The sequence below is a fragment of the Mytilinidion resinicola genome (genome assembly GCF_010093595.1).
Source record: "Mytilinidion resinicola strain CBS 304.34 unplaced genomic scaffold BDZ99scaffold_5, whole genome shotgun sequence".
Classification (NCBI taxonomy): domain Eukaryota; kingdom Fungi; phylum Ascomycota; class Dothideomycetes; order Mytilinidiales; family Mytilinidiaceae; genus Mytilinidion; species Mytilinidion resinicola.
Genome location: NW_022985441.1, coordinates 688124 through 714993, shown reverse-complemented (window position 1 = coordinate 714993; position 26870 = coordinate 688124). Strand labels below are relative to the sequence as shown.

The window sequence follows — 26870 nt, the reverse complement described above, 5'->3', positions numbered from 1 at the left end:
AAATGTTGGAAATTCTGTTGAAAGAAAGAAAATAATTGGGAACCATCCACAGATTGTTCAGGATATGGACACCCGGCTTTGTAAGAATAGTATGCCGCAAGTGTAGATTTGTAAAGACAGACATTTGAGCTCGCATAGTTTTGTTCAAAGGAAGGATTCGAAGCATGTAAAAAGCCTAATGCAAGATCTGCATGAACAGAGGATGAAGAAACAGTGCAAGCATCAAACTGACAGGCAGGAAGAGAAAGCCCAAAAACTTGCATTAAACCAAAATGAATGGTATGGAAGAATCGGAGCCGCAATCAACCAAGCGTTGCGTAAAAAGATAGATAAACCACAGAGCGTACCAAGTTTAGTTCAAAGCTAACTCAAGACAAGCATAAAGACATAAAGACCACAATCGCGTGCGCAGTATCCCCTTTCTCGGTAAGCCAAATGAACCGCACCATATTTCCAGGATGACAAAATAGAATGATGATATACCCAAAACGACAGCATGTGAAACAAAAAACACCGCGACCGACCAACCCACCGACCGACTGGACATAACAGGAAGAGATGCGCACATGGTATACTTTATTAGGTTCCGGGCAAGAACATCAATGTACGAACCCGCGGGGTGAGAAAACATTAAGCCGACTCCAAGACGCCAATCCTTAGGCGGCGCCAATGTCGACTATTGCATCCAACTGGATGACAAACGGGAGACTTTGCCGTGGAGAAAGCTACAGAGAGGGTGCAGAGAGGGGAGGATTGAGGTAAGACGTCGAAAGCACGAAAGGCAGCTATGATTGTCATAGATCGCCTCCCGCTTCTACGCCGTCGAGACCAAAGTTGAAATCGCCTCCCAAAGGCCCAAAGGCACCCGTGTCTTCTGTGTGAAGGAACGAGTCGAAGTCGAAATTTTCGAGGACATCAGGTCCATCGACTGTTGGGAAGTCGAGGCCATTAAACTATTCATTGTTAGTGCTGTCGTGAACTGTCGGGATAGAGTCGATCCTACCTCTTCGCCAAGATTTCCGAACGGAGCGCCAGGATTGTCCATGGGAGGTTGCTGTACTTGAGGCGCAGGGGCCGCAACGGACTGTTGCGATTGTACATTGCCCTGTTGCCCATTTTTCTGGTTGGGGTTGAATGAGTTCGCATTCATTGGGTTAATTGGAGTCGACGGCGTGGGCGTTGGAGCGGTATCTCCCTCTGTAGCAGGTGCGGTTGCAGCATTCCCCGTGTTCTTCTTCGTAGGCTTCTGTAGCGCAAGTTGATTAACGGTGATCCTGAATGAAATAACGAGGGCACGACTTACCTTCTTCGTTTCCTTGTTATCCTTCTTCCTTGTGTTCGCCTTCGTGCCTTGGGAAGGCGTCGGAGGGGCGGGGGGTTGTGCTGGTGATGAAGGCTGTGTCCTTGCAGGCTCACCAGTCGGAGGTGCAGGCGGAGGTGGCATGGCAGAATTCCTCTGTTGGGGTGTGCCCATTGGTCCTGGTTGTTGGCCTTGGTTTGGCATTAGTTGAGGGCCTTGTGGCCAATTACCCCCATTTGGAATCCGGCCACCGTTGCGTGCAATGGTCTCCATTTGCTGTGGAGTGTATTGGCCGTTGTTGAATTGCGGGTGGGAGCTAGGTGGCCTCATCATAGCGTTATTTGGCATTTGCTGATAGTACTGCGGCGGCATTCCAGGCGGCATCTGGCTGGGATCGAAACCATTGGGACCAGGGGAGTTCCGGTTCTGCTGCATGTCGGCAGCCATAGGAGACCCAGGGAGACCTTGCGGGCCCATCTTGGGCGTCTGTTTCCTCATTTGGTCGTTAGGATTTGGCGATGGTCCGGCTCGACTGCCTGAAGGCGACATGGATGGGGCAAATCCTTGGGCGTTGACCGGCGGTTGGCCATGAGGACCTTGGGCCATGTTGTCTTGCTCTTGGCGAGCCATCATCAGGCGCTTCTTGTTCTGCTGCTCCAGCAGCATGAGCTGCATCTGGTAGTCCTGGAGAGCGTGGTTCCCTTGTGGTTGGCCGGGAGCGCCGCCGGGCATTCGAGGTGTGCTGTTGAAGAGGTCTTGGGATCCCTCCAAGCCGCCCTGTCCCATAGGAGAGCCTTGCGCTATGCTGGGGTTTATTCCCTTCGCCATTGTATGGTTAAAGGCTGTTCTCTGTTGGTGGGCCAGACTCTGGGTATATACCTCTAATGACTTCTGCTGCGCGTTCTGCGCCTGCGATGCAAACTCGAACTGACCAGACATGTCACCAGGATTCAGGCCATTCGTAGCCATCATCTGGTGAGCATTCGCTGCGGTCGACGTAGCCCCCATGGGCTGTGGCACCATTCCCTGACTCCGGGCCCCGCCCATGGGTTGGCCGTTAAAGCCGTTCCCCTCAAGTCGCGGTCGCTTGTTTGGCGACGGCGCATTGTTGGCGGAGCCTGGCGACTGAGGGCGCTGGCCTATGTCCATGCCAGAGCCATCCCGCGACATTTGCGCAGACATGAGGGCTTGCTGATTCTTCATGTTCTGCTGCATCTGCTGGAGTTGCTGCGGATTCCTATTGGTGAGAAGTATACATCAGCCCACGTGAAATCGCGTGACGCTAGCTAGGTGAACGTACCGATTGTTCTGCATGGCCTTCCTTTGCAAGTCGTTGGGGACTCCCATACCGTTGGGCATTTGCTGCATCATGTTCCGATATTGCATAGAGTTCATAGAGTTGGCCATGAGCTGCGACCTCTGCTGATCGTTGCGCAGTTGCGCAGCTGCCTAATCCAAGTTATCAGCAATCGCATCGCCAGAATCCACGCGAATCTGATGTTTCTCACTCTTGTGTGGTTTAGATACGCGTGAGCGGACGACGTGCCTCCACGCCCCCGCGCGGCGCCGAACAGCTCCCAAAACTGATACCACCAGTCTAATAAAAATGAGTTGTCGGTCGATTGGTTTTCGGGCACATCCGGCAGTTCCAGATCGTCCGGGCGGCCTTGAAGGCCATTCGCCTTCGAGTCTGTGTCCATAGAATCCACGCCGTTCGTAGCCCGACCGTTCGGGTTTCCCTTCTGGCCGGACTTCAACTTAACTGGGGCCTCGTCCTTGAAAAGCCTGGCGGTCTGGTAATGGCTGTTCTTGAGAAGGTATTCGTAGATATAGGTGTTCAGCTGCTTGTTAGCTTCGTCCATTGGCTGGTTGCGACGGTTGTTCATCGTAGGCGTGCCGCCCACCGGACCGCCGGCGGCGTTCATACCCACCATGTTGACCTGCTGATTCATGGCTCTTGCGTGCGGCCGCACGAGTAGAGGGCTGCACGTCGACGATGGCGCGGTGAAGCGTGCAGCAGAGAGCCTCGGTGGTCAAGCGCTCGACCACAAGGCGATTACACGACGCGAGCGACGCTCAGAGGGTATGGAAACAGGTTATAGGAGCATGGGATGCGTGGCGATCACGGAGTCGTGTTCGGAGCAGACGGAGAGCGGCAGCGGCGGTCTGACGGCGAGTGCGATCGGGCTCGACGATGTCGAGGGGAGAAGGACAGTCGACCTAGACTGAAGCGCAACGGGGTTAGAATCGTGAATGAATGCGGGCGCGCGACGTTGGGGAGATGGTGTGAAGGCAGTAGGGCGGGTAGGGTCTTAGCGACGGTGGTGAGAGGGCGTGGGAAATACCGGGCTAGGGGCGTTGCCAGCAGCGATCACGGGCAGACTCAGGGTGAGGGGCGACGGTGGCGGCCACGCACAACCACGTATCGCGCGTCGATGAGGGTAGCGATGGCGGGCGCGGGGCGATGGGCGCAATGAGGACGACGGGGACAGCTGGACAGGTCTGGTAGGGGGAGAATTCTGAGGGAGGAGGGGATGCTGCTGCCAGCCACTGAGATGGTGCCAAGCTGGAGGGCGGCCTCAATTAGGCCGGATCACGTGCAGCAGCAGAACCGCTGTCCCGCGCCGTCTCGCGACAGCAGCGGCGGATCTGGTGAGGTTTTTCGAGAGACCTTCACTGAGCGAAGCCATGGTTACATTAGGGGTCCATGTTGGGGACGTTGGGGTGTGGGTCATCTGATCGCTGGACCAAGGTACGCAACCATGCGAATCTTGGGACGAGACCCTATCGTGTCTATTTACAGAGGAGAGGTTCGATCTGGCAAAACCCAGCCGATACGACCCCACAACGCAGTGGGGAAGGCCAGCGTCGTCCTGGCGAGTTTGAACGTGAGCGCATGATTGTCCAGAGTTGTCGACGCTGTACTCCAGCTGCGTTGGCGATTGCGTGACCCACGGGCGAATCAGATGAACATAGCAAGCCGCTCCACGTTCGCCATTCAACGATCTCCTCTCAACAGCGCTTTCTCGCCATAGTCCTAGAGCCTTCGAGAGTGTTGTTGGAGCAGTCGCACACTTCAGCATGGTGCTCACCATCAGCCGAAGTCGTAGTAGATGAGCTGCGCTGGCCTGCGCTTGGGGCTGTGTAGCCGTCGATGTAGAGTACCTATCTGGTGGCAGTCCTCGTCGTGGGAAGTGCACTCAGCACTGCAAATAGCAAACGCCTGACTCCGTCCCAATGCTAATCATCCTGACCGATACGCCAATGTCACGCGTGAGCTCTTGCTGCGCGCACCTACTCGTCGTCAGGAGGCATTTCGTCGTCGATGTACCTGATCAGTGATATCCTCATCTCAGTCGTGTCATTGCCTCGCAGCACGTCACTGATGAAGTGGGCTTCAACCTGCATCTGAACCTGAAGACGACAGGGTCAGTACGAGAACATGCCGGACAGTGTGACCGTGAAATGTGGAGTGAGGCAGAAGTATTATATACCATTTCCAGAGCGCCTCGGAGCACCCCGCAAAGGATGTTCGAGTACCACAGCTCGTCTTGCGCTCTGCCGTCATCCGGAAGCTCCACGAAGTCTGCCAATGGGTTCTCCTCAAATAGCAGGGAGAACTGCTTGTTGTCGCTGGTCCAATTCGTGATTGTGGGTGTGATGTTCAGGAAGATCTTGAAACCAACCTAGGGAGCGATGCATAAGATATTGCCCGTCTCGTAGAACGAGGGGGACATACCTTGGAGATCATCTCGGCCACTTCGCGGAAGTTGGAGCACGTCGGCGCATTCGACTTTGCGAGGAAGTCCTCAATCAGCCGCAGCCCGATATTGTAGCCCATCTTGTCCAGTTGTCGGTTGACCTCCAGGTAGTCGCTCTCGAAGTCTTTGCATAGTTGTGCTACGATAGTTCCGTATGTCAAAGTCACAAGTTCGGCGCTGACTTTGTCTATCCGGGTCCTTCAAGCGGTCAGAAGACTGCGATGATCCGGAAATCGCTCGGAGTGGCTAGGACTTACTTCCATACCCTGGCAATTATTAGCTTTACTCAATGATATGTAGGAAATGCTCACTCTTCGCCTAGACGAGCGGCTTTGGTTGAGGCCATGTTGACTCTTGGTCGTGTCGTGGGGTTAGAATGCGCACTGAATTAACTTCTGGAGGCGCACAAAGGACTAAGTAGCACTGTCTTGCTCAGAGAGTGGTATGTTAATCTTCTTGTCGTTGGATTTACCTCGCATATCAGTCCGAGATGCGAGAATGTACGGCGCGGCAACTTCCGTGCGCCAAGAGACGCTAGTGAGCTGAGGTGCCAGAAAAGTCAAGAACATCGCAGCTTCATGAACGCAGTCCCCCACGACCTTTCGCCTCCACTAAGTCCTCTCTGAATAGCACGAGGCTTACCAAGTCGTCCAAATCCTCAACATGTCCGCAGAAAAGCGCCCCGCTGCGCCGTCGTTTGGTTCCAGCCAGCTCGTCAAGCGCCAGAAATCCGATGCGAACCTGGGCAGCAGCGCAGTCGCAGTAGTTAATGGGTCCGCTCAGAATGGCGCTCTTATACAAGCAGTATGTCGCGCCGCAGACAGTTATCGCGCATCGCATGTAGCGCTAAAACATTAGAAAAGGAACGCATTGGCTAATAGAGGTGGGATGTTTAGGTACCACGCACGAGTGCGCTTCAGGCGCCGATAATGGAGTTGACTGGTACAAGTTCCCGTCCCGAATCCGATCAAAACTATCTCTGACAGAGCGGTATATCAGGCCATACAGGCGAGGTCTTCGCGACACGATTCGACCCTACCAGCGAGCACATAGCATCCGGCTCAATGGACCGATCAATCTGTCTGTCACCACCTCGGACCGCGAGGAGACTAGAGCTGATGTGAGACAGTACTATGGCGGACCTATGGACAGTGTGAGAACTATGGAGTTCTCAACGGACACAAGGGAGCAGTTTTGGATCTACAATGGTCTAGGGACTCGAATACCCTGTTCTCTGCTTCTGCGGATATGACGCTGGCTAGCTGGGATCTCGAAACGGGCCAGAGAATTCGGCGGCATGAGGGGCACGAGGAGGTCATCAATTGCATGGATCTAAGCAAACGCGGAGAGGAACTGGTGGTCAGTGGGTCTGACGATGGGTATATTGGAGTAAGTGGCGCTTTTTGCATCGTATGAAGTTTGGAGAGGGTTGTGCTGACGAGGACCAGATATGGGACCCGCGACAAAAGCACGCAATCGAATACATCGAGACCGAGTTCCCCGTAACTGCGATCGCTCTCTCGGAAGCGGGGAACGAGCTGTTCTCTGGTGGAATCGACAATGATATCAAAGTCTGGGATCTTCGGAAGAGAGCGGTGGCGTACTCCCTCATTGGTCACACGGATACCGTCACATCACTGCAGATATCGCCAGATTCACAGTCGCTGCTGTCGCATTCGCACGACTCTACAGTCCGAACTTGGGACATACGGCCATTCGCAGCTACAAACCGGCATCTACACACCTACGACGGCGCTCACGTCGGCATGGAGAAGAACCTCCTCAAAGCCAGCTGGGACTCGAAGGGCGAGAAGATTGCTGCGGCCAGCGGGGATCAGAGCGTGATTGTCTGGGATGCTCGCACCGGGAAGCTGCTGTACAAGCTCCCAGGCCATCGTGGATGCGTAAACGATGTGCGGTTCTCACCGCGGGATGAACCAATCAGTAAGTACATATTCTGGTTTTCATTGGTCGTCCCTTGCAGGCACTGCGGTGGAAATGGTTGAGAGGAGATCTTGTTTGGTGACCGGGCGGATTGAAGATGCTGTCCCCTCGTTACCGCACAGCCGACCCGTCCTGATCTGCGGGGACGGTTTCAGCCGGTGGCACCGACTTGAGGCTTGTTTGAAAATCGCTGACGCTCGGCACAGTCGTTTCTGGATCGTCGGACCGCACGCTGATGCTGGGGGAGTTGGGCAAGTGAGGAGAGGAGCGGCCGCTTTGACCGAGTGGCTTGATATTGCACGAGAGGAATAGGATGACTAGACCGAGGCGTCCATCGGCAGCTGGCTGACGCTGCTGGTGTCACAGGAGGCGGACCTTACATGCTGGACACATCGGTGAGACGCACTGCCACCAGGAACAGCAGGAGAAGTCATCAGTGCAAGACCACGCGTACACGACGCGTTGAGGACGTCCGATATATAGATGCGTACGACCACAAGCGGCGCCAAGTAACAACAAATGCCAAATCAGTGCATTTGCGACCTTGAAAACCCATTCATGCTCGAAGTGCAGAGCGCCTCCGTGCTGTGTTGGGCGCTGTTAGTGAAGGGGCATTGATTGGTGGAGCAAACCCGTAGCTGATCACGCCAAGCAACACCTCAACTAATTCTACCTGTAGCATTTCAGCACGCTGCATGTTTCATCCACCGCCTGTGGCCAACCACGACGCCCATGCTGCTGAATTATGGCCGCCCGCACGTGAGACGGCACAAGATTGCAGCGGGAGGGCCGGCAGCCTCGCCAGAAGGAGGCCTGCGGGAAGGGCTGAACCCCGACGCGTTTCAGGAGCTCTTTTGGACGACTTGACACCGCGCTTGTAGCAGAAGCGTGCTGGCCTCAATGCGCTGCTATCTCGACCTCCAGTGGTCGCGTCCTTGCAGGCAATCGTGCGACCTGCTCCCTTCTCCTGCACTCCATGTACTCTTTCCTTAAGTCCTCGTTATTGGCAGCTGCTGTTGACCACAGTTTCGCCTTTCTTTAACCCTCTTCTTTCGTTTGGCGTTGAGCTTTGAGCCACCGTTCTCTCCCTCTCTTCTTTTCTCCGGCCTTGCGCGTGTGCTTGAAGCTTGACTGCAGCTGCGCCGCCCATAGGTCTGCTCTTTCACGCCAACTACTTCTTAGAGGCCGCTCCGAGTCCAGGTAGTTCCCTCGAGACCAACCGATTGACCTCCAGCATGCTCAACTAGCTGTGAATGACATTGGACGGGCTCCAGTCATTCTTCTTCTGCGAAGCTGTTCCTTACATCCTCGCTGTCACTACCGGTGCAACCGTCCCTAGTCCGTTCAAAAACAACCGCATGGTCGGCAGTCCTAGTCAATCATTCGCTGTTAGCTCTGCCTAGTTCGTCGAGATCAACAACACGTGTCTAGGCTGGCTACCCGAGTACTCGATATAAGGGCTTTATTTCACGCTCATAATTCTGATTCTTGAGACTGCTCTCCAAGATCATAATTCGGGATAGCCGTTTGGGAGCATTACACTTCACAACAATGCCTCTTCCCCATTTTCACAGGCCCTCTCCAAGGCTGGACGATTCGCCCGCGCCTTCATCGGTATCTCGATTCTCCGTCATGCAAAACAATGTCCGCTCGATCCTCAATGGCAGCTCTGTTTACTCTAACTCGCCTCCCCCATCAAACAACAACACACCGAAGCTCCCATTGCTAGGCTTTCTTCGCAGGCCACATAGCCCTCCCTCTCTACCTCTCGCAGACTCCGAGCTCCGACGCGACTCCACCTACTCACAGTCTCCTCTACGGCCCCAACACACCGCAGGCTCATACATACGTGCGATTAACTCGGAGGATGTCGTTAGAGGACCTGTCGCGCCGGAAATGGTGCATACACGGAACGAGTCACATAGCTCATATGGCAGTGTAGACCCCGAGACGGAGCACCTTGCAGAGATCGTGAACCACAGTCGGCGAAGGAGGAAGCGTAGGAGGAGGACGAGGGCAGTACCAGAGCGGAGAGCGTGGATACGCAAGCGTGGCGAACGTGGTGTCTGCTTCCCATTCGTGAAGAGCCCTGCGGCACGAACGAAGTGCACCGCGTGCTTGATTTCAGGACTATTCCTCATCGTAGTGTTAACGATATGTAAGTATCTCCTACACTTTTGCGTCGTACTATCTAGAACAATTGGCTAACTTGTAATGCATAGACCTCTCCATCGCTCTCACACGACCACACCTTGGGCAGGAAGTTCATATCCTGTTCATCATGGTTATCCTCTGCACTACTATTTTCTTCTGCCACTCGCTCATTCGGCTTTGCATGCTTGCATTACGCCCGGAATCCGACCTCCCACACATCCCTAGCATGACCGGTCCAGATGGGTTCAAACCAATCCGCCCAATCCGTGTGCATCTCGCCCGGGACGAAGAGATTGGGGTTGGTAGTGAAGCGGCCGAGGTCGAGGCTGAGCCAGAGAAAGAAAAGGTCCAGATGCCGCCACCTGCGTATGGACTGTGGAGATCTAGCGTGGTACGTTTTCTCGTCTCTTCATAAGAAGATATAGAAACTAACGTTCCCAAGCGCGTCGACCCCAATCTCCTCCACTGGCAGCGCGCCGACGCCGCCGAAGCCAGCGGCGCTCTTCCAGCTACCCGACCGCCCTCTGTCTTCCCAAGCTTTTCATCTCACCCGAACTCGCGCTCCGGTTCTCTCTCCAACATCCATCAGCAGGCACCGGCGCCAGCGGACCGCGTTGAGGAGCCTGCGAGCCGTGATCCGCGACCGCCATCCTATGTTTCTGACGACGGCGTCGCCTATGTCGTTGCTGCAGTCCCGCGGAGCGTGGCGCCTAGCGTGACGGGGATGAGCGATGTGCATCCGGCGTGGAGGCCGGGCTTTGCGGTGTAGTGTGGTGTGTTGTGGGTGTGTGCTCTTGTTCCTAATACTCTTTTTCCTATGCATCGCTTCCTATGTATAGGTCTACCTATGGTATCTCCTGTGCGGCGTCTTGCGTCAGGGTCTGGCGTCGCGTTGACTGGAAGGGCAGTATTGTGTGAGTAGTGGTGTATTGTACCTAAGTAGTCGTAGGAAAAGTTAGAGAGGAGAGCAGAGTCGGGAAGAGTCTACCCTAGAGGTTAGATCACATTGATACCGTTTATTCCGTAAATTTTCCGTGTTTTGTCCTTTGGTGGTGATAGAGGCAGTGATTTACGCGTACCTCTGTAGATTTTATTAATTGGGAAGGAAGTGATATCGTGCTGGTAAGTGTTTCCCAATATTACAATAATCAAAGTAAGTTAGTGGCTAATGTGAGTCGTTGTAGACGTGCGGTGAGAAAACTTGGTGCACTGTTGCCACTGTCCGAGGTACTCCGACGCGTCGTCAGAAATTCAGATGAAAGTTACATTCTAGGCAGGGCGAACCGGAGCGTACCGAAGCGGTTCTGGAGGGTATACGAAGCCCCTGCCAGAGGTCTGGGCACACTCACTTACCACCGTTTGAGGTGCTTCAATAGATTATCAAACTTCCGGTAATATCGAAGGCCTGGAGAGCTTGAATCGGGCAAGTTTCAGGCGCTTCCCGTCGGCCTCCTTGGCCGCTGTTTGTGGTGCTTCAGCACATTATCATACTTCTGGAAGAGATCAAACAACGATGTGCCCAGACTTGTGTCCTGTATCTTGCCACCGCGATCTGTCGTTAATCTGAGGTTAGTCATTAGTAAACTAAAAAAGCGCGAACAAAACGCGTTTACCAACGTCAAACCGCAACCTCGCTCGAACACCTCACCCTCCTCATGATCCTCATCGCCTAAAGCCAAGTTTTCTACACAGTGGAGGGGGGCTCGGCCTCCCGCTGCGAGGATGGCGACTCCAGGCTCCAATCTTTTCGGGCCGCCCAAACCGCATAATCCGTTCAGCAGCCTGCAATTCTCAACAACACCGCAAGTATTGGCGGCCGTTCCGCGCGCAGAGTCTGCACTATCGACTCCAAAAGTTGTGATGCCGCGTCTTCAGCCATGCGTATTCCACACACCGTCCGCACCGATGTAAGAACGCGCCCAAGAGTAGCCCCATACTCGGTACTTAATTGACATACTGAAATAGCGGCTGTTATGGCTGCCTCATCTCTGTCATCGTCGGCTAGGAGAAAAAGGACATTCGGATCCACAAAGGCCTGCTCACCTACCACTCCGCATTCTTTGCTGCGGCCCTCAATGGAGGCTTTAAAGAGGGCGAGACTGGGATCGTTGAGCTGCCTGACGACGAAGTTGCAGTCTTTCAAGCAGTCTACTGCTGGTTGTACACTGGTCGGCTACATGATCCGCCTTCTTCCCCTCTTGCGAAGGCATCTAGCGCGCCCGGGCCGTTGACGCCTGAAATACCGCTTACCGGAGAAGTTATCTGCAAGGTCTTTGTTTTCGGAGAAATGAGAGGGATTCCGGCTCTCAAGAATGAGGCTATCGATCTACTACACCGATTCACGTGTGTAATGGAGTTCCCAACCATAGTTCTTCATTACATCTACGAAAACACCTCGGATGAATCTCTCATACGCAAGATGATCGTAGAGATGGCTGCGGACTTTTTCCTCAGTTGCAGCGATCTCACTTGCTTTAACACGAAGAGGGATCTCTTGCCAGCCGGTTTCTTGCTAGACCTTATGTTCAAGCTTGAGACACAAGACGGCAAATTCAAGGAAACAGGGAATACGGGAATGGTCAACCTCGACAGATGTAGCAAGTACCATGATCACTCTGGCCCTGGTGGGAAGCTGAGGGGATCTCAGGCGTCTGCTTGAAAGTGGGACATACATTCAGCACTGCAAGCTACCTCTTTCTGTGCGAATAGTCCTTGGGTTCCGGGTGTAGGGACTCTCAAGGTTTAGGTTGTGTATGCATGGCTGTCTAGACCGAAACAAAATGCTTTTCCATTTAACTCCTCTTATTGCACAATGGCGTACAATGCGCCTTTTCTGTTGTAGTGATACGGTCCGCTGGGCACGTCCCATATTTAACATCTTTCTCGACCATTCCAGCTCCTTGCCGGTCCTGCAGCACCTGAGCAGTATTACAGGTCCTCTTGCTTGCCCTTATCGAAGGTACTCCCGCACATGATATTGATGGAAATGTGTAACTCTATGCTAGGCAACGCAAATCGGAGCGGATTTGAAGGCGTCTAGTCGACCTAGGTTACCGCCGCTCGGAATAGATCCGCACACTTTAAGCACTTGGGAAGTGAGTTCAAGTGAGAGTGCAAAGACTTATGTCATAGCGCTGCATTGTCCTCGGGAGTGGTTAGTCGCTTTTGCGTCTCGGGGATTCGCCAGTGGGCATTCCATGAGGCGGCCCAAACTTGAACGAAGCACTTCTCCACTTCATCTCTATAGAGACAATTAGAGAATGGTTGGTCTCTCAGGACGTAGTGATTATGATTCAGTTAGGCGCGCTCGTCTTTACATCTGTTCCAGCTCATTCAGCTTATTGTGGATCCCAGCGTTGAAGACAATAGCTTGTCACGCAACTTTTCGGCATTGGTGTTGGATGGTCTAACCTTCAAAGAGGCTTTCCAATCTTCAGAGCTTGGTCTCAACGTCCTCGACAGCTGTGTACAACCCTCCCCTATTACTGTCGTCCTGGGTTTCAGATGCTGCACATAGCCGCTGCCTTAGACCATAAGCGACAGAAACTGAAAGTGATAGGCTGAGTATGCGACACTTCTCTCCCCTGCATGTTAGCTCCAAGCCTCTTAGCGTCGATCAGCCTCTCCATTCCCTCTTCATCTCATCCTCACCCTCACCTCTGCTAATGAGACTGAGTTATTGTCCAGCCCGATGGCGACGCCTCCTTCAGAGAAGCCAGCATTTGTAATGCCCCAATTGAAGAATTGCGACCATCCAATCCTTTCAGCACCGATGTGAGTATAGAGCTGAGCATCACGCTAGCATGATAATTGGCTGACTTGGTTTCAGTACCACCTGGGGCAACGTCATCTCTGTCATCGTTGGCGAAGAAAAGAAGGTCTACCAGATACACAAAGGCCTCCTACTCTACCACTCGTCCTACTTCGTCGGAGCCCTCAGCGGAGGTTTCAAAGAAAGCGACACCGAAATCGTCGAACTCTTTACAGACGAAGTGGCGGTTTTCGATGCTGTCTACTGCTGGCTCTACAAAGGGCACTTATTCGATTCGCCGACCTCCGGACAATTTATGGATATTACATTCCTATATGACCTCCTCTGCAAGATCTTCGTCTTCGGAGATATGAGAGGCATTCCCACCCTTAAAAACGCAGCAATCGACCTGCTGCACTCGTCGATATGTATGGAGTGGAAATTCCCCAAAACTCAAGTACGCTTCATCTATGAGAACACGATGGAAGGGTCCCTCTTGAGGAAGTTCATTGTGAATGTGGCAGTCTTGATTGCTTCTTGCGAGACCTTCCTCTCGATTGATAAAGATGGCACCAATTTTACGCATGAGTTCCTTATGGACGTTATCAGGGCGCTGAATGACCAGGGTGGAAAATGGCTTGTGATTGGGCGGGATGCCTTTGCGATTATCAATAGGTGCCGGTATCATGATCATTCTGGTCCTGGAGGGAAGCTGAGGATGGACTCAGGTTGAAATTGATGTGAACTCTGTTGTATTGTAGATGCCGTAAAGGCGGACTATATAGAGGAACGAGATGAACTACCCCTTAGGGCGCTCCCTTGGTCGTTCCCTTGGCAGCAAGGAAGGCGCTCCCTTGACAGCAAGGAAAAGCACTCCCTTCCCTTGACAGCAAGGAAAAGCACTCCCTTCCCTTGACAGCAAGGAAGCACCACAACTCCGTAAGGAAGAGGAAGGGAGAGTAAGGGATACCTAGGGGGGTGGTGTGCACGCAGGTGAACCGTATGAGTTGCTGATCCTAGGTTGCTGCAACCCGAGTGATGGCCGGGACGAAAGGAGAGAACTCGAACTGACTTATCCATCTATGTCGCGTACTTCTATATATGTTCAAGAGCCTGGAGTTGTGAGACTCTCCTCTCGAAAGTTTGGCTATTCGCTTCGTGGAACTACGGCGAATGTACAGTCCCTCGTGGAAGACCTGTGTATATGCTTTTACCGCTGCTTGTGGTGCTTCGAGGTACTTCAACACTTTAGCAAAGGTGAAAGTTGATGATAGTGAGCATCCGCAAGATTTGCTAGACCACCTCAGAAGCCGGCAGAAAGATATACACCATGAGCACCGGCTTATGACGTCAGTTTAATTCACTTCACTCAGATGCTTATCTAATCCTCGCGTCGCGTTTGCTACAAAGCCACGCCCCCAATCTCAACCTTTATCAGTCAACACACTCCTTCGCCAGCTGGGGCGGCCCACGTTATCACCATGGCCGCACCTGTGGTGCCTCCCACGACAACGATTGCGGAGCAGAAGAAGTTCATGATGCCGGACCTTAAACCCTGCCCGCGTGCGACTGCGCTTCCCCCGATGTAAGCACTTCGAGAGTACCTCAGCACAGGGTCCATAAAGCGCGTACGTCATGCTAACAGTGTATCAGATCAGCATATGATGACTTGGTCTCAGTAGTCGTCGGGGAGGGCAAAGAAGTCTTCCGGATTTACAGAGGCGTCCTGACTTACCACTCTTCTCACTTCGCTGCAGCATTGAATGGGAGCTTCAAAGAGAGTGAGACTGGAGTGGTGGCGCTGGGAGAGGAGGATGTCGAAGTCTTCAAGGCGTTCTATTCCTGGATATACAACCGACGTCTCCGTGACACCCCGGCTCCATCACACAATGACAATTCAGGTGAAGCGGAAAAAATGGCAGTAACAGCTTGGGAAGAACTTCTCTGCAAGATCTTCGTTTTCGCTGATATGCGAGGCGTTCTTGCACTCAAAAACGACGCTATCGACGCGCTTCATGAATCGATTTCTTGCTCCTGGATGTCAATCGAGGGAAACAATGTGCAGTACATCTACAACAATACCGTGGAGACTTCTCAGTTACGCCGCTTCGCCGTTCAGGATGTCGTCCTAGGAAGCAATAGTCTCCGCTCTCTCCTCGAATCTTTCCAGAAAGAGATTCGCAAGTACCCAATGGACTTCGTCATCGAGATACTGCAGGATCTTGCGAGCAGGAATGAGAGCGGGGCATGGCCGGATGTGGATGATCTGCGAACGAACTGGGCGAAGCTGGACACATGCCAATTCCACGATCACTCTGGGCCTGGAGGAGCATTGAGGAGGTCACCCGCAAGTAGGTCGGCCTTGGAAGCTATGGATACTTCAACCTAGCATGGTACAGCTCCTTGCGTATATTAGGGTACAGTAGCTCATCGTAGATCTGTGCTTAATTGTCTGCCAATGCGTGGACGGTCCTTCCTCGAACGCCTGTGTACATGCTTTTACCGTCGCTTGTGATGCTGCAAGGAGCTGCCAAGATTCTGGATAAAATGAAGGCAGATAATCGTGGAAGTTGCTAGGCTACCTAGGGGGGGGGGGGGGGGGGCGAAAAGGAGTACATACTGCTGTTTTCAATTCACCGCCCTTGAGCGCTTACCTAATTGTCGCTTCGCGCGTTCTACCACTTGGCGGCTTGACCTCACTCAGCCTCATGATTCATCTTCTTCGGCACACTTCTTCGCTGGCTGAGGTGGTCCGTACTACACGATAATGATTGGGTGATCGGGACGAATGAAGAGAACTCGAACTAATGCACAACTCATGCGATCTGTACGTACTGTAGGAGCGTTATGCTATGAGTTCCCTCATCGGGACCTAGGGGTACACCGCCTGGCCCCGGCGCGTCGCGCATCCGACGATTCAATGCGCCGAGGCCTGGTGATGCTTCTTCTAACCGGTGTGAATTGGTCCTGTCGTGTGCTGTTTGTGGGGTAGGTTAGCTAGTTGAGGCGCTTCGGCGCGGTAGGCGGAGTGGTAATGGGGTGAGCTCTGCGGTGGGTATGTTTTGCTGTAGAGTGAGAATTAGCTAAGTAGCTGAATAAGATTGGCTCTGCACTTAATATTGAGGTGTGTGAACTGGTGATATGCATATGTGATGGCGGCATTTGTGACGTCTCGTGAGATCTGAAAAGCTCCGCATGTGACGTAAAGGATCTGAGAGTTTGAATTGGAAGAGGTGTAACTGGAGGTTTTCAACAAGCAGTTAACAGCGTTTGAGGTGCCTCGTGAGATGGAACGCGGTTCGAACTTGATGTCAAGGCTTCGAGGCCGCAGATTGATTGGGGTTGTAGTGGGAATGCTTTCCAGCTACTGAAAATGCTTCGCTGTCCATTTCGAGACGTGTTCGTTGAAGTTTTGCACGTGTAATGACGGCGTTGGAGGTACCCCGTGACGTTAAGCATGATCTCAACACGATGTTAACGACTTGGGGCCGTGAATCGGAAGGGTGACAATAGAGGGTTTGAACAGGTAGTTGACAGCGTTTGAGGTGCCTCAACGGACCAACCCAAAGCTATTTTGATTTAAAAAGAAGCAGAATTTTGACTAACTACGCACTCTCTAGTCTTTTCAAGATCACTCCGTCATAGATCATTTTCTCTCTAAAGCAATTGAAAAGCTTCGCATATCGTCATCACGTGATGTCTTCGATCTTAGCAGAACGCGGCTCTAGCTTCCAACCGTCAAGCTTCATTCTAACGTCCCCAAAGTCTGGCCTAACTCCACAATACTAATGGACGACGCTCCGGCAGCGCGCTTTGCTCGGCTTCACCTGAGAATTATGACCGCGATGCCGTCCCGCAGTCCTCGGCGTTCTCTCCGCGTGCCTTTCATTCAACACTACCCATTTAATGCATCGTAGGCAAAGCCTATACGGTTATGGAAAAGTCCAGATACTATCACAATGCCGAAACCAGCAGTCCTCCACATCGGAGAGCCCATCAAATATAACCACGAGTTCTACGAGAATGAATTCCTCTCAAGATTCAATGTGGTGCAAGACGAGGAGCCAGACCGAGCTTCCTTCATGGAAGCATTGAAGTCTAAGAAGTATGTTGCACAATTCAAAAGCAACCCTACAACTAAACGAAGGCTAACGTCATTTAGATATGGAGACTTCTCAGCCATCTACCGACCACATTTCCAGACCGGGGGAGAGATAGGACAATGGGACGACGAACTCATCCCAATTTTCCCAGCGTCTGTACGAATATTTGCAAGTGCCGGAGCTAGATTCAACTGGGCTAATGTAGATGCCCTAGCTGGCCTAGCTACCCGGAAGATCTGGTATTCCAATGGCGCTGGAGCCTCAGATGAGGCCGTGTCGGATACCGCACTCTATGTGATTCTATCGGAACTTTGCTCGATCGCAACTCGCTACTCGCACAGCCGACCCAGAGATATTCACTGCAACACATACGCTTATCGCTACGATCTCGCGAAATCCCCGGGGGACACATACTGGGGATAATTGGGCTGGGGAACATCAGCAAGAAGCTGGCATACAAGGCGAAGACAGCTTTAGGGATGGACATACATTATTACGATGCTGTGCGGGCAAGTGAAGAGGAGGAGAAGACTCTTGGAGCAACGTTCCATGCGTCTTTGGATGACTTGCTGAAGATTGCCGACTGCATATCGCTTCACCGTCCGTTAAACAAGCATACACAAAATCTCATCGACGCGAAGGCGATAGCATTGATGAAACCGGGTTCCCGGATAGTCAATACCGCTCGAGGACTTGTCGTCAACGAAAATGCGCTAGTGGCAGCTTTGGTATGCGGTCACATAAGCGCTGTAGCGCTCGATGTTCATTACCACGAGCCTCAAGTATCGAAGAAGCTGGCTGCGATGGAGCAATGTACTTTGACTACACATATTGCAGGCGGGGCGTTGGATACGCGAATCAACTTTGAAGTAGCGGCTATGAAAAACATCATTGCTGTTCTCGGCCCGGATGACGAATGTATAGGGACGCCTTTAACGCCAGTAAACGCGAAGGCGTACAATGCGGCAGCGTAAATATAACACAATTGATATCTTTTCCCGAACATCCGAGTTTCCTAGCAAGTCATGGCATCGTCATATAAAACCCTAGTGTACGGACTCATACCCGTAGCCTGGAAACATCATTAGAAGGCCCGTTCCAATCAAATTCATTTCTATTGTTTCGTCTTATACCCCACCGTCGAGGCTTTAGTATCAAGGTGGTCCAAGGAGGCTACGCTAGGCATGTTCCTAGTTTTATACATCCCCACTCCCCGCATTCATTCCCCACGCACTTCTCGCCGACCTGGGGAATCGTGCCCAAGTGAGCGGTTAGCATGATCCAAGTCTACGCATGGATTCGCGCTACCGGGTCCTTGGTATCCTGGTTGCTTAAAGCCTCGTCTGTCGGTGTTACAACATCAAACGTTCCGGAACTTCGTTGTCTTTCAAAAGAGGATTTTCATCGCAAATATGGAAGACGTCATCACAGCAAAGGCGGACGTTGAGACCGTCGAGAAGGTCATCAACTCGGCAGAGCACCTACCTCTTCCAGATGAACTCAAGAAATTGGAAAAGAGTTTGACTCGAAAACTGGACATGACCTTGATGCCGGTCGTTGCGTTGCTTTTCCCTCTCAATATCCTCGATCGTAACAACATCGCAAATGCGAAAATATCTGGTTTTACCACTACATTAGGCATCAGTAATGATCAGTACAACACCTGTCTAATGATATTTTACGTCGGATGTAAGTCATTCGCACCATATTCAACTATATATATTAGAAGAATACTGACGAGGTTTAGATGTCATCACCCAAATACCCTCGAACATGCTCACCACCAAAATTTCTCGCCCATCCGCTTACATCTGTTGCATTACATCTGCATGGGGTGTAGTATCCATGTGTCAGGCCTTCACAAAGTCATACGGCGGCCTCTTTGCAGCCCGTTTCATCCTCGGTCTAGTCACCTGTCTTATTAGTCAACGGTTGACATTTATCTAGCACCATTTCTACCTGGTGTTTTCTCTACCTGGTGTTTTCTACCTCATAAGCTGTTGGTACAAACGCTCCGAGCTGCCTCCTAGAATAGCCATCTTGTACGGGTCCAACATATTAGCAACTGCATTCAGCGGGTACGTCATCCAAACCAAAGAACCAATCGATAATCATGTGCTTATCAATCCGGATAGTCTCATTGCAGCTGGCATCATCTCCCAAATGGAGAACAAAGCAGGTCGACCAGCATGGGTAAGTCGGACTTTAATGTCTTTGGACGCATGCGAATAGTGATCAGGAATGGCTTTTCATCATTAAGGGATCAATGACCATTGCTATTGCCCTTCTTGTCATGCCTGTCCTTCTAGATTATCCAGGCCAGCACATTCGCTCATGGACGGGCATGGACAAAGAACACCACATCTACGCTGAATGGCGCATTCGCAAGGAGAACGCCGGTATCAAAGACGAAGACACCGAGTCCATCTGGTGGGGCCTAGGCCAAGCACTCAAAGACCCCAAACTTTACATGTTCGTGGTTCTGCAAATGGCACTCATCACGGCTCAGAGCTTCAACAACTTCTTCCCTTCCATTGTCGGGACTTTAGGCTACAATAGGACTATTACGCTCCTTCTTACCGCGCCACCATATATCTTTGCATTCATCATTTGGCTCTGCGTGTCGTTCCACGCGGCACATAACGGCGAGCGAGGTTACCACATTGCCATTCCCATGATATTCGGCCTTCTCGGAAATCTCTTGGTAAGTTTTTCCATCCGTCTAACTTGTTACCATTAGAACAAGACGCTAATATGTACAAGGCTATGATCGTCCCCACACTCGGTGGCCGATACTTCTCCATGTTCCTCATGACTTCCGGCACCTACGCCCCATACAATCTCTGCGTGTCTTGGTTATCATCGTCTCTCCCACGCCTAGCGTCCAAGCGTGCCGCTGTCTTTGCCATCGTTAACTTGATGGCAGCTGGTGTTGCTCATTTCTACACACCGTACGCGTTCCCGGATACGCAGAAGCCGCGTTACTACGGCGGCGGCGCCATGATGAGCGCCGCGTGCCTCATCTGTGTCATGATGGCTTTGGGCATCAACTGGCATCTGATGCGGGAGAACAAGAGGTTCGAGATGGTGAAGGCTGGAGGAGAGGTTGCGAAGACCATCAAGGGCAGCAAGGCTGGTCATGGTGGTGAGGCGACTGTATCTTTCAGGTACGTCCATTAAAACGGGTGTCACGCGGCGAGATACGAGAGAATTGAAAGTCGAGCATGTCCCGTGAATGTTAAATGAGATACGTAAAAGCCGAAATACCTTATAGAATGTGCATACAAATCTTCGCGAAAATCAAATCTAATCAACCTTCAATTTCTATCTCAAACTCTCAATGCTTCGACTTTCTGGATTATATTACTATACCTACCCTCAATTAGGGCTCGTTAATGATCACTAAGTTGCCTCCACTCTTCATCACTCGATCTATATGACTCAATTCCCACGGCGGCACTCTACGTCATGTCTAGAAATCTGGAAATCTATTGGGACACCCCAAGAAATTGTAGATGAATGTGCACAGACTTTTGGTTCGGTACTGTAAGGGACAATATCTTCGATGTACTCCTCACGTGCCTTACTGCTTAGACTGTTCTTTTTCTCAATATCACTACCTCCTCGTTAATCACAGCCCTGCTCGGCCTATCAAAGCGCCGAAAAGCCGTAGATTCAGGACCCATGCGCTAGGAGATACACCGGCGAGAAACCCGAGCCATAGCCGGAGGACCGCTTGGTGGGGTGTAAACCCTGTAGACCAAAGATCTGGAACTTGATGCTGGCTAATAAGTTCGGTCTTTGCAGATGTTGACATCTCTTCAATCATTGCTTTCCTCTCATTCATAATTCAATTTCATTCCTATTAGTTGTTTAGACGCATTCATCACAATGGGGGAAGTTAGAGAACTGTCGCTAGCCGATGTCAGTAGCCATAATACCGAGACGGACTGTTGGATAGCTGTGAGCTCGAAAGTGTGGAATATTACGAAGTTCCTTGATCTTCATCCAGGTGGTAAAGCTGGTAGGTACCGTACCTTCTTCCTCCAAATCCAAACCCTTTTCAACATCTCTTAGAGCATGATGGGATGATGGGTTAAAATTATTATACAGTAATCCTCAAATACGCCGGCGCCGACGCAACCACCGCCTACGAAGAGATACATGTGCCAGGCATGTTAGAAGAGAACCTCTCCTCCGACAAATTTATCGGCAACCTCACCCCCAGCGCTCCCAGCGCTGACGTCGCACCCCCCTCGGCCGTTCAAGAAGCTACAAAAGCACAAGAAGCGCCACCGACAGCGCCTCAAACTCAAGTCACCGTCACCGTCCGGCAACCAACCGAACTCCCAGCGCTCTACTCCCTCATCGCTGCCCACGACTTCGAAGAAGTTGCACAACGCCACTTCACCCCGAAAGCGTGGGCATTTTACTCCTCCGCTGCCACGGACTTGGTTACGCATCATGCGAACAAGTCAGTGCTGCGGCGGGTGATGATCAGGCCCCGTATTCTACGGGACGTGAAGGAGGTCTCGATCAAGCGGAAGATTTTGGGCCAGGACAGCGCCGCTCCGTTCTTCATCTCACCAGCTGCGATGGCGCGACTTGCGCATAAAGATGGCGAGCTGGCTTTAGCGAGAGGTGCCGCTGCGGAGGGGATTGTGCAGTGTATATCAAGTAATGCGTCGTATCCGCTTGGTAGCATTGTGAATGCAGGTGTGGATGGGCAGACGTTCTTCTTGCAGCTTTATGTCAATTGGGATAGGCCTAAGACCGCTGAGTTATTAAAGAAGGCAGCGTCGTTAGGAATCAAGGGGGTGTTTGTGACTGTTGATGCGCCAGTACCGGGAAAGAGGGAGGCAGACGAGAGGGTGGCGGCTGAGGCTGTGGCTAGTGCAATCAGTGGAGCGGTTGCGAGTAATGATAGGAAGGGTGGTGGTATGGGGAGGCTGATGGCGGGGTATGTGGAGAAGAGTTTGATATGGAAGGATATTCAGTGGATAAAGGAGGTATCTGGATTGCCTGTTGTGCTTAAAGGGGTGCAGAGCGCGGCAGATACGATGCTGGCAGTTGAGTATGGGGCCGCGGGTGTGATGTTAAGCAACCATGGCGGAAGGTCTTTGGACGGGTGAGTTTAATGTCTTCGAAAGGAAGCATGGAGATGCTGACGATTTGCAAAGCGCACAACCTACCATACTGGTCCTCCTCGAGCTGCACCGAGTGTGCCCGGAAGTCTTCAATCAGCTCGAAATCTACGTTGATGGAGGATTCGAAAGAGGCTCAGACATCTTGAAAGCACTTGCTCTGGGAGTAATGGCAGTAGGGCTCGGGCGGCCGTATCTCTACTCACTGGCATTTGGTTCTGATGGAGTGGAGCACCTTACGCAGAGTAAAGTCTGCCACTCAAAATGGGCTAATTATCATGCTAACACCTTCAACAGTACTGAAAGATGAATTGGAAACTTCGATGCGACTTTGTGGAATAACAGACATTGATCAGCTTCACCCCGGACTACTTAACACGCAGGATATCGACCATTTGGTCACTAACGAGGTCGATCGGCACCCTTGGGTGAAATGGAAGCCGAAGGCAAAGATATGAAGGAAATAGATAGAACGATACCATAGATGATGGTGTAGAGTAATCCTTGGCTACAAATGAAGATTGAAGGAGTAATTGGTGTTGAGGAAAGACAACGATTTCGGAAAGGGGCTCATTTCAGAAAGGAGTAGCGTTTTGACCACACGTTCCCAACCCATTTTCTCATCCATCCATACTTGGAATATCAAGCATGCTCAAGAAAGACTAGGGCATATGTACGAAGAAATTCACGACACACCCATAGGCTCCTCACGTGAATTTCACGTGGCGTCGATCGGAGTGGACCAGTGCAAGAGTTTGTGGCCCGTTTATGAGTACTACTCATGGTCTATTCGGAGGGCCCTGTAAGTTTAAGTGGTAGTTAGCACAATCATAGGTTGCCTTCATGCTAACTGCATTCCTCTCTCACCTGAACCCCTCGATAGAACAGTCTCTTGAACTCGGACCATCTACTCCACAAACACCACTACATGATGTCCCAACAAGCTCCACCTTCACCTCCACAAACCCCACAGCACGGTGTAGAGGCCGAGTCAACAAGCGCCGCAGTTCTCCCCGACAACCCCTCCTTCACATTCTCCTCCGCCTCACATCCACGAGGCGTATTTCTTCCCTTTGGACACGCGAACGCGGACTTCGGCCGTCAAGGTAAGCAGCGTGAGTGGAAAATGCCGTGCGGAGGGGTAGGCGTTGGTATATACGCCGTGAAGACCGCAGGGTGAGGGGCGTATTTCAATTTCACGCGACGCGACTTCACTGAACCACATTTCCTCATCTCTCATCACTACTTCCTACAAAAGACGTGCATTCTGTGTTTTTCAATCCATTCAATTCAATCAAACCCTCCAAATCTTCACACATCAACCTCCAACCACCAAAATGCAAAAATCAACCGTCCCCAACAAATCCCACCCCCACCCCCTCCCCCCAGGCGTCTACACCCCCGTCCTCTCGCTCTACAAAGCAACCCCCACCCAAGAAATCGACCATGAAGCCATGTACAAGCACGCACAGCACCTGGTCCTCGGCGGCATGCACGGACTAGTCTACCAAGGCACAAACGGCGAAACCGCGCTCCTCTCCCGCGAAGAGAAAATCGCAGTGCTCAAGGACATCCGCAACGCCGTCGCCGACCTCGGCGTGCCCGACTACCCTATCGTCGCCGGTGTGAGCGGACAGAGCAAGAACGAAAGCATCTAGCTCACGAAAGACGCCGCGGAGGCGGGGGCGAGCTTCGGGTTGCTACTACCATCTAGCTTCTGGCCAAAAGCCGTCACGGAAGACGTACTACGGGGGTTCTACCGTGATGTTGCGGACGAAGCCCCATACCCATCGTGTGCTATAATGTGCGTACTTGGAAACCCCTATCCCCGACGTATACCTCGATCCCTTACCCTACCCCCTTTCCATGCATCCGTACGAGTACTTATACATACTCCAGTTCCCCGGCGCAACCTCCGGCGTCGACCTCAATTCCGACGACCTCGCCGCTCTCGCTACTCACCCCAACATCATCGGCACCAAGCTCACCTGCGGCAATGTCGGCAAAGCCATCCGCCTAACCTCACAGTTCACGGCCGCCCAATTTGCCGTCTTCGGCGGGTCCTCCGACTTCCTGTACCCCACCCTCGCAGCCGGCGGCGTGGGTTGCGTAACGGGGATGGGCAACGTATGGCCGAAATCCACTGCCCGCGTGTACGACCTGTACGTGGCGGGCGAGCTCGAGGAAGCGAAGCGGTTGCAGGAGATCGTAGCGAGCGCAGAGTGGGCGTGCAAGAAGAGTCTCGCACTGACGAAGTCGGGGCGGGGCATTTTGTGGGGAAGAAGATCGGGCTTGAGGACGAGCGGACGTGGTATCCGCGGAAGCCGTATGTGCCAGCAGGGGAAAAGATGCAGGCCTGGACCGTGGAGGTGATGGGGGTGTTGGAGGCGGAGGAGGCGAAGATTCCGGATAGGGCGTTTAAGGGGAAGGGGGCGAATGGGATTAATGGGAGTAAGTAGAGTAGGAGCTGGATAGATAGCATTTCTGGCGTTTTTGGGAATAGATATACATAATGAGCTAGAATCTTAAAAGGCATTTGTATGAGATTGTGGTATTTACAGGACGTTTGGTGGCTTAGCACCCCCCACCTCCTCCACCGCCATCGCCTCCCCCTCCCCCTCCTCCTCCTCCTCCTCCTCCGCCGCCATCCCCGCCAATCCCACCCCCATCTCCGGCGGACATATTCTGCAGCTGTCCTCCAAGCTCAATACCTTGTTTGATATGATGCAACGAGGCGTTCAACTCCGCATTAGCACTACTGCCATTTTTGAGATCCTTCGCTCTTATATACGCAATCATCCCCAGCGGTTGCTCCCTCGCTAGCGTCTCTGCATGCGCCACCTCAATCGGATTCTTCGCCTTCTCTTCTCGCAGCAAATGCCGCTCCCAATCCCGCAAGACCTGAAGCGTCGCAACCGCCATGCCAATATCCAGACCCTGCATACGTACGTTGAGCGCCTCATCAGGACACGCGCCCTTGATCCGCCACGCGCAGGTCGGTTTCACGGACTGACCGGTCTGTCGACAAGGGTTGCAGACGTCGTGGTCGGGACACGTTTTGCATTTCCAGCGGATGCCAACCATGGGTTTCATCTTACACCCGTCGCACGACGCCGTTTTGTGGATCTCCTGCTCGTCCACGAAGCCGTCCCAGAAGGTATGATCGGCGACGATGGCGTTGTTGTAAAAGAGGGCGTGGCGGACGGTGTCCCATCTTGCACCATTCAAGCTGCTCACGCGGGCCGAAGAGCGCCATTCGTAGCTTTTGCCATCCAGACTCTTGAAAGTGAGCGAGGCGTATTCTCCAGTGGCTCTGAATTTCGGGTGGATCTGGATGCCGTGGGGGTTCGTGAGCGTTTCGCTGAGGACGGCGTCGGTCTTGCGGTTGCGGGTGAGGGTGTAGTTCCATAGGTTCTTTGCGTTGGAAGAGGGCGATGACATGGTCCAGGAGTACTTCTTGTCACGAATGTGGCCACCCTTTTGTTCAGCCTTGATGTAGAAAAGGGGCGCGTGTTTGGGTGATTTATATTGGACTACCGGGCGGAGGGAGGACCACTCTTGCGCCGCGAGCGGGTCGGCCCAGTCGCTGTCGGCGTTGGGGTGGAAAGTGCCATACAGCGAGGACGTTACAGGGGGAAGATGCCAGGTTTGCGGGATTGGGGCTGTGGTTTAAGTGTCAGTAGATACCCAAAGATACGGGAGAAATGTGGGACTCACGTTGGCGATGTTCTTCAAGATAATTGACAAGCTCTTTGGGGTCAACGAAGGAGAGGTTCTGAGGCGTCGTAGGCCTTGAATGGTGCCCTGATGCTGGTACTGATTGTTGCGGCGCAAGTTGGCCCTGTGACTGTGTTGGATAATACTGAGGCTGCGCGGGTGGTACCTGGGCATATGGCTGTTGCATATACGGGTGCGGTGCTTGTTGACCAGGCATTGGCGAGCCGGCTGGATACTGGGCCGGGGGATAACTTTGCGGTGGATAACCTTGCTGTGACTGTTGATATCCTTGGCCTGGTGTATAGCTATTTGGTCCCCATGGTTGCTGTAGTTGATAATGGGAACCTGCATAGCCCTGCTGCTGAGCTGGCGGGTATTGGTAATGAGAAGTCATGGTTACTCGCTATTGACTGCATGCATATGATAAAAGGATGTATAGAAGTCTAGAAATAATTGAATTTCGGAAATGTATAAGAGAGAGGAGTGACAGTCAGACTTATAAGTATTACATAGCTCAGTTATCAAGGCCACCTGCCTCATAGCCTTGCTCACTGCAGCGCAAGGATACCTACGTAACCCGGCATCCTATTCTCCAGATCTGCACACATTCCTGGGGTCATTCGTTGATCAATTTCCGTGCCTGCTCGAGTGTTTCAACAGCTGCGGACCGGTCTCTCTCTAAAGTAGAGCCGGCGTGCTGGAAATAGTATAAGTTTGTGAACTGCAGGATCGATTCGGGGGCCGATCCATCGGGATCCTAGATTGAGAAGAGATCACCCGTACTCGATCAGCGCATGGCTGTCGATCCTAGGCTGTGGGGATCGCGGCGTAGTTGGCGAGGCTGACGGACTGCGGTTGGTGCTGTGTGATGTCACTGTCGCCGCGGTGCGGCCGAAGCCTCAGAGACAGCAATTCTTGAACTTGTCGAGCATGAGTCTAAAATGAGCTATGATGCTATCTTGGCACTGAAACGGGCCATAATGAGGAGGAAAAATT

The 26870-nt window shown here is 52.3% G+C and overlaps 13 protein-coding genes across 13 annotated transcripts; 9 read left to right on the top strand and 4 right to left on the bottom strand.

The window, feature by feature from the left end:
- Positions 1-561: 561 nt before the first annotated feature.
- Positions 562-3483, bottom strand: BDZ99DRAFT_247636 (uncharacterized protein). Its single transcript, XM_033713649.1, has 5 exons — positions 2809-3483; positions 2601-2749; positions 1304-2537; positions 1004-1246; positions 562-953 (listed from the first exon to the last, which is right to left on the bottom strand). Exons 1-5 carry the CDS (start codon positions 3250-3252, stop codon positions 795-797), a joined length of 2229 nt encoding a protein of 742 aa, XP_033579983.1. The 5' UTR covers positions 3253-3483; the 3' UTR covers positions 562-794.
- Positions 3484-3809: 326 nt separating this feature from the next.
- On the bottom strand, positions 3810-4639 carry BDZ99DRAFT_247592 (uncharacterized protein). Its single transcript, XM_033713648.1, has one exon. It carries the CDS (start codon positions 4393-4395, stop codon positions 3880-3882), a length of 516 nt encoding a protein of 171 aa, XP_033579982.1. The 5' UTR covers positions 4396-4639; the 3' UTR covers positions 3810-3879.
- Positions 4595-5407, bottom strand: BDZ99DRAFT_517309 (BET3 family protein; the record flags this gene model as incomplete). Its single annotated transcript, XM_033725165.1, has 5 exons — positions 4595-4714; positions 4795-4986; positions 5040-5259; positions 5319-5327; positions 5373-5407. The coding sequence occupies 5 exons, from the start codon at positions 5405-5407 to the stop codon at positions 4595-4597; spliced, it is 576 nt and encodes a 191-aa protein (XP_033579981.1).
- A 246-nt stretch (positions 5408-5653) lies between these two features.
- On the top strand, positions 5654-7560 carry BDZ99DRAFT_460330 (WD repeat-containing protein 57). Its single transcript, XM_033719365.1, has 6 exons — positions 5654-5865; positions 5958-6003; positions 6061-6141; positions 6191-6450; positions 6510-7005; positions 7212-7560. Exons 1-6 carry the CDS (start codon positions 5725-5727, stop codon positions 7262-7264), a joined length of 1077 nt encoding a protein of 358 aa, XP_033579980.1. The 5' UTR covers positions 5654-5724; the 3' UTR covers positions 7265-7560.
- Positions 7561-8356: 796 nt separating this feature from the next.
- On the top strand, positions 8357-10228 carry BDZ99DRAFT_247555 (uncharacterized protein). Its single transcript, XM_033713647.1, has 3 exons — positions 8357-9163; positions 9228-9550; positions 9602-10228. Exons 1-3 carry the CDS (start codon positions 8557-8559, stop codon positions 9926-9928), a joined length of 1257 nt encoding a protein of 418 aa, XP_033579979.1. The 5' UTR covers positions 8357-8556; the 3' UTR covers positions 9929-10228.
- A 749-nt stretch (positions 10229-10977) lies between these two features.
- BDZ99DRAFT_568278 (uncharacterized protein) lies at positions 10978-11818 on the top strand (the record flags this gene model as incomplete). The annotated part of the gene is made up of 2 exons (XM_033727774.1): positions 10978-11066; positions 11165-11818. Exons 1-2 carry the CDS (start codon positions 11037-11039, stop codon positions 11816-11818), a joined length of 684 nt encoding a protein of 227 aa, XP_033579978.1. The 5' UTR covers positions 10978-11036.
- Positions 11819-12830: 1012 nt separating this feature from the next.
- BDZ99DRAFT_460327 (uncharacterized protein) lies at positions 12831-13707 on the top strand. The gene is made up of 2 exons (XM_033719364.1): positions 12831-12933; positions 12989-13707. The coding sequence occupies exons 1-2, from the start codon at positions 12851-12853 to the stop codon at positions 13641-13643; spliced, it is 738 nt and encodes a 245-aa protein (XP_033579977.1). The 5' UTR covers positions 12831-12850; the 3' UTR covers positions 13644-13707.
- An 866-nt stretch (positions 13708-14573) lies between these two features.
- On the top strand, positions 14574-15026 carry BDZ99DRAFT_341310 (uncharacterized protein; the record flags this gene model as incomplete). Its single annotated transcript, XM_033714373.1, has 1 exon — positions 14574-15026. A coding segment is annotated over one exon (453 nt), but the record flags the coding sequence as incomplete, so codon positions are not given.
- A 1843-nt stretch (positions 15027-16869) lies between these two features.
- Positions 16870-17987, top strand: BDZ99DRAFT_473741 (2-ketogluconate reductase; the record flags this gene model as incomplete). Its single annotated transcript, XM_033721854.1, has 3 exons — positions 16870-17015; positions 17073-17307; positions 17355-17987. The coding sequence occupies 3 exons, from the start codon at positions 16870-16872 to the stop codon at positions 17985-17987; spliced, it is 1014 nt and encodes a 337-aa protein (XP_033579975.1).
- A 519-nt stretch (positions 17988-18506) lies between these two features.
- BDZ99DRAFT_411376 (MFS general substrate transporter) lies at positions 18507-20341 on the top strand. The gene is made up of 6 exons (XM_033716616.1): positions 18507-18702; positions 18761-18921; positions 18961-19091; positions 19149-19206; positions 19253-19717; positions 19777-20341. Exons 1-6 carry the CDS (start codon positions 18552-18554, stop codon positions 20191-20193), a joined length of 1383 nt encoding a protein of 460 aa, XP_033579974.1. The 5' UTR covers positions 18507-18551; the 3' UTR covers positions 20194-20341.
- A 560-nt stretch (positions 20342-20901) lies between these two features.
- On the top strand, positions 20902-22865 carry BDZ99DRAFT_437790 (uncharacterized protein; the record flags this gene model as incomplete). Its single annotated transcript, XM_033717598.1, has 4 exons — positions 20902-21037; positions 21127-22141; positions 22194-22402; positions 22455-22865. The coding sequence occupies 4 exons, from the start codon at positions 20905-20907 to the stop codon at positions 22613-22615; spliced, it is 1518 nt and encodes a 505-aa protein (XP_033579973.1). The 3' UTR covers positions 22616-22865.
- A 629-nt stretch (positions 22866-23494) lies between these two features.
- On the top strand, positions 23495-24616 carry BDZ99DRAFT_486398 (dihydrodipicolinate synthase; the record flags this gene model as incomplete). The annotated part of the gene is made up of 4 exons (XM_033722773.1): positions 23495-23782; positions 23816-23965; positions 24057-24468; positions 24498-24616. The coding sequence occupies 4 exons, from the start codon at positions 23495-23497 to the stop codon at positions 24614-24616; spliced, it is 969 nt and encodes a 322-aa protein (XP_033579972.1).
- Positions 24617-24731: 115 nt separating this feature from the next.
- Positions 24732-26268, bottom strand: BDZ99DRAFT_568272 (uncharacterized protein; the record flags this gene model as incomplete). Its single annotated transcript, XM_033727773.1, has 2 exons — positions 24732-25819; positions 25875-26268. The coding sequence occupies 2 exons, from the start codon at positions 26266-26268 to the stop codon at positions 24732-24734; spliced, it is 1482 nt and encodes a 493-aa protein (XP_033579971.1).
- Positions 26269-26870: the final 602 nt, after the last annotated feature.

Bases quoted from the DNA above. Each gene is read 5' to 3' on its own strand.
- BDZ99DRAFT_247636 (XM_033713649.1), bottom strand. From the start codon at position 3,252: ATGAATCAGCAGGTCAACATGGTGGGTATGAACGCCGCCGGCGGTCCG. The intron at 2,538-2,600 runs GTACGTTCACCT...TCTCACCAATAG, and splicing joins AAGGCCATGCAGAACAATCG to GAATCCGCAGCAACTCCAGC. The intron at 954-1,003 runs GTAGGATCGACT...AACAATGAATAG, and splicing joins TCGGAAATCTTGGCGAAGAG to TTTAATGGCCTCGACTTCCC.
- BDZ99DRAFT_247592 (XM_033713648.1), bottom strand. From the start codon at position 4,395: ATGGTGAGCACCATGCTGAAGTGTGCGACTGCTCCAACAACACTCTCG.
- BDZ99DRAFT_460330 (XM_033719365.1), top strand. From the start codon at position 5,725: ATGTCCGCAGAAAAGCGCCCCGCTGCGCCGTCGTTTGGTTCCAGCCAG. The intron at 6,004-6,060 runs GTACAAGTTCCC...GCGGTATATCAG, and splicing joins GCCGATAATGGAGTTGACTG to GCCATACAGGCGAGGTCTTC. The intron at 6,451-6,509 runs GTAAGTGGCGCT...GACGAGGACCAG, and splicing joins CTGACGATGGGTATATTGGA to ATATGGGACCCGCGACAAAA.
- BDZ99DRAFT_247555 (XM_033713647.1), top strand. From the start codon at position 8,557: ATGCCTCTTCCCCATTTTCACAGGCCCTCTCCAAGGCTGGACGATTCG. The intron at 9,164-9,227 runs GTAAGTATCTCC...TGTAATGCATAG, and splicing joins CATCGTAGTGTTAACGATAT to ACCTCTCCATCGCTCTCACA. The intron at 9,551-9,601 runs GTACGTTTTCTC...AACGTTCCCAAG, and splicing joins GACTGTGGAGATCTAGCGTG to CGCGTCGACCCCAATCTCCT.
- BDZ99DRAFT_460327 (XM_033719364.1), top strand. From the start codon at position 12,851: ATGGCGACGCCTCCTTCAGAGAAGCCAGCATTTGTAATGCCCCAATTG. The intron at 12,934-12,988 runs GTGAGTATAGAG...ACTTGGTTTCAG, and splicing joins CCAATCCTTTCAGCACCGAT to TACCACCTGGGGCAACGTCA.
- BDZ99DRAFT_411376 (XM_033716616.1), top strand. From the start codon at position 18,552: ATGACCTTGATGCCGGTCGTTGCGTTGCTTTTCCCTCTCAATATCCTC. The intron at 18,922-18,960 runs GTCACCTGTCTT...ACATTTATCTAG, and splicing joins CCCGTTTCATCCTCGGTCTA to CACCATTTCTACCTGGTGTT. The intron at 19,718-19,776 runs GTAAGTTTTTCC...AATATGTACAAG, and splicing joins GCCTTCTCGGAAATCTCTTG to GCTATGATCGTCCCCACACT.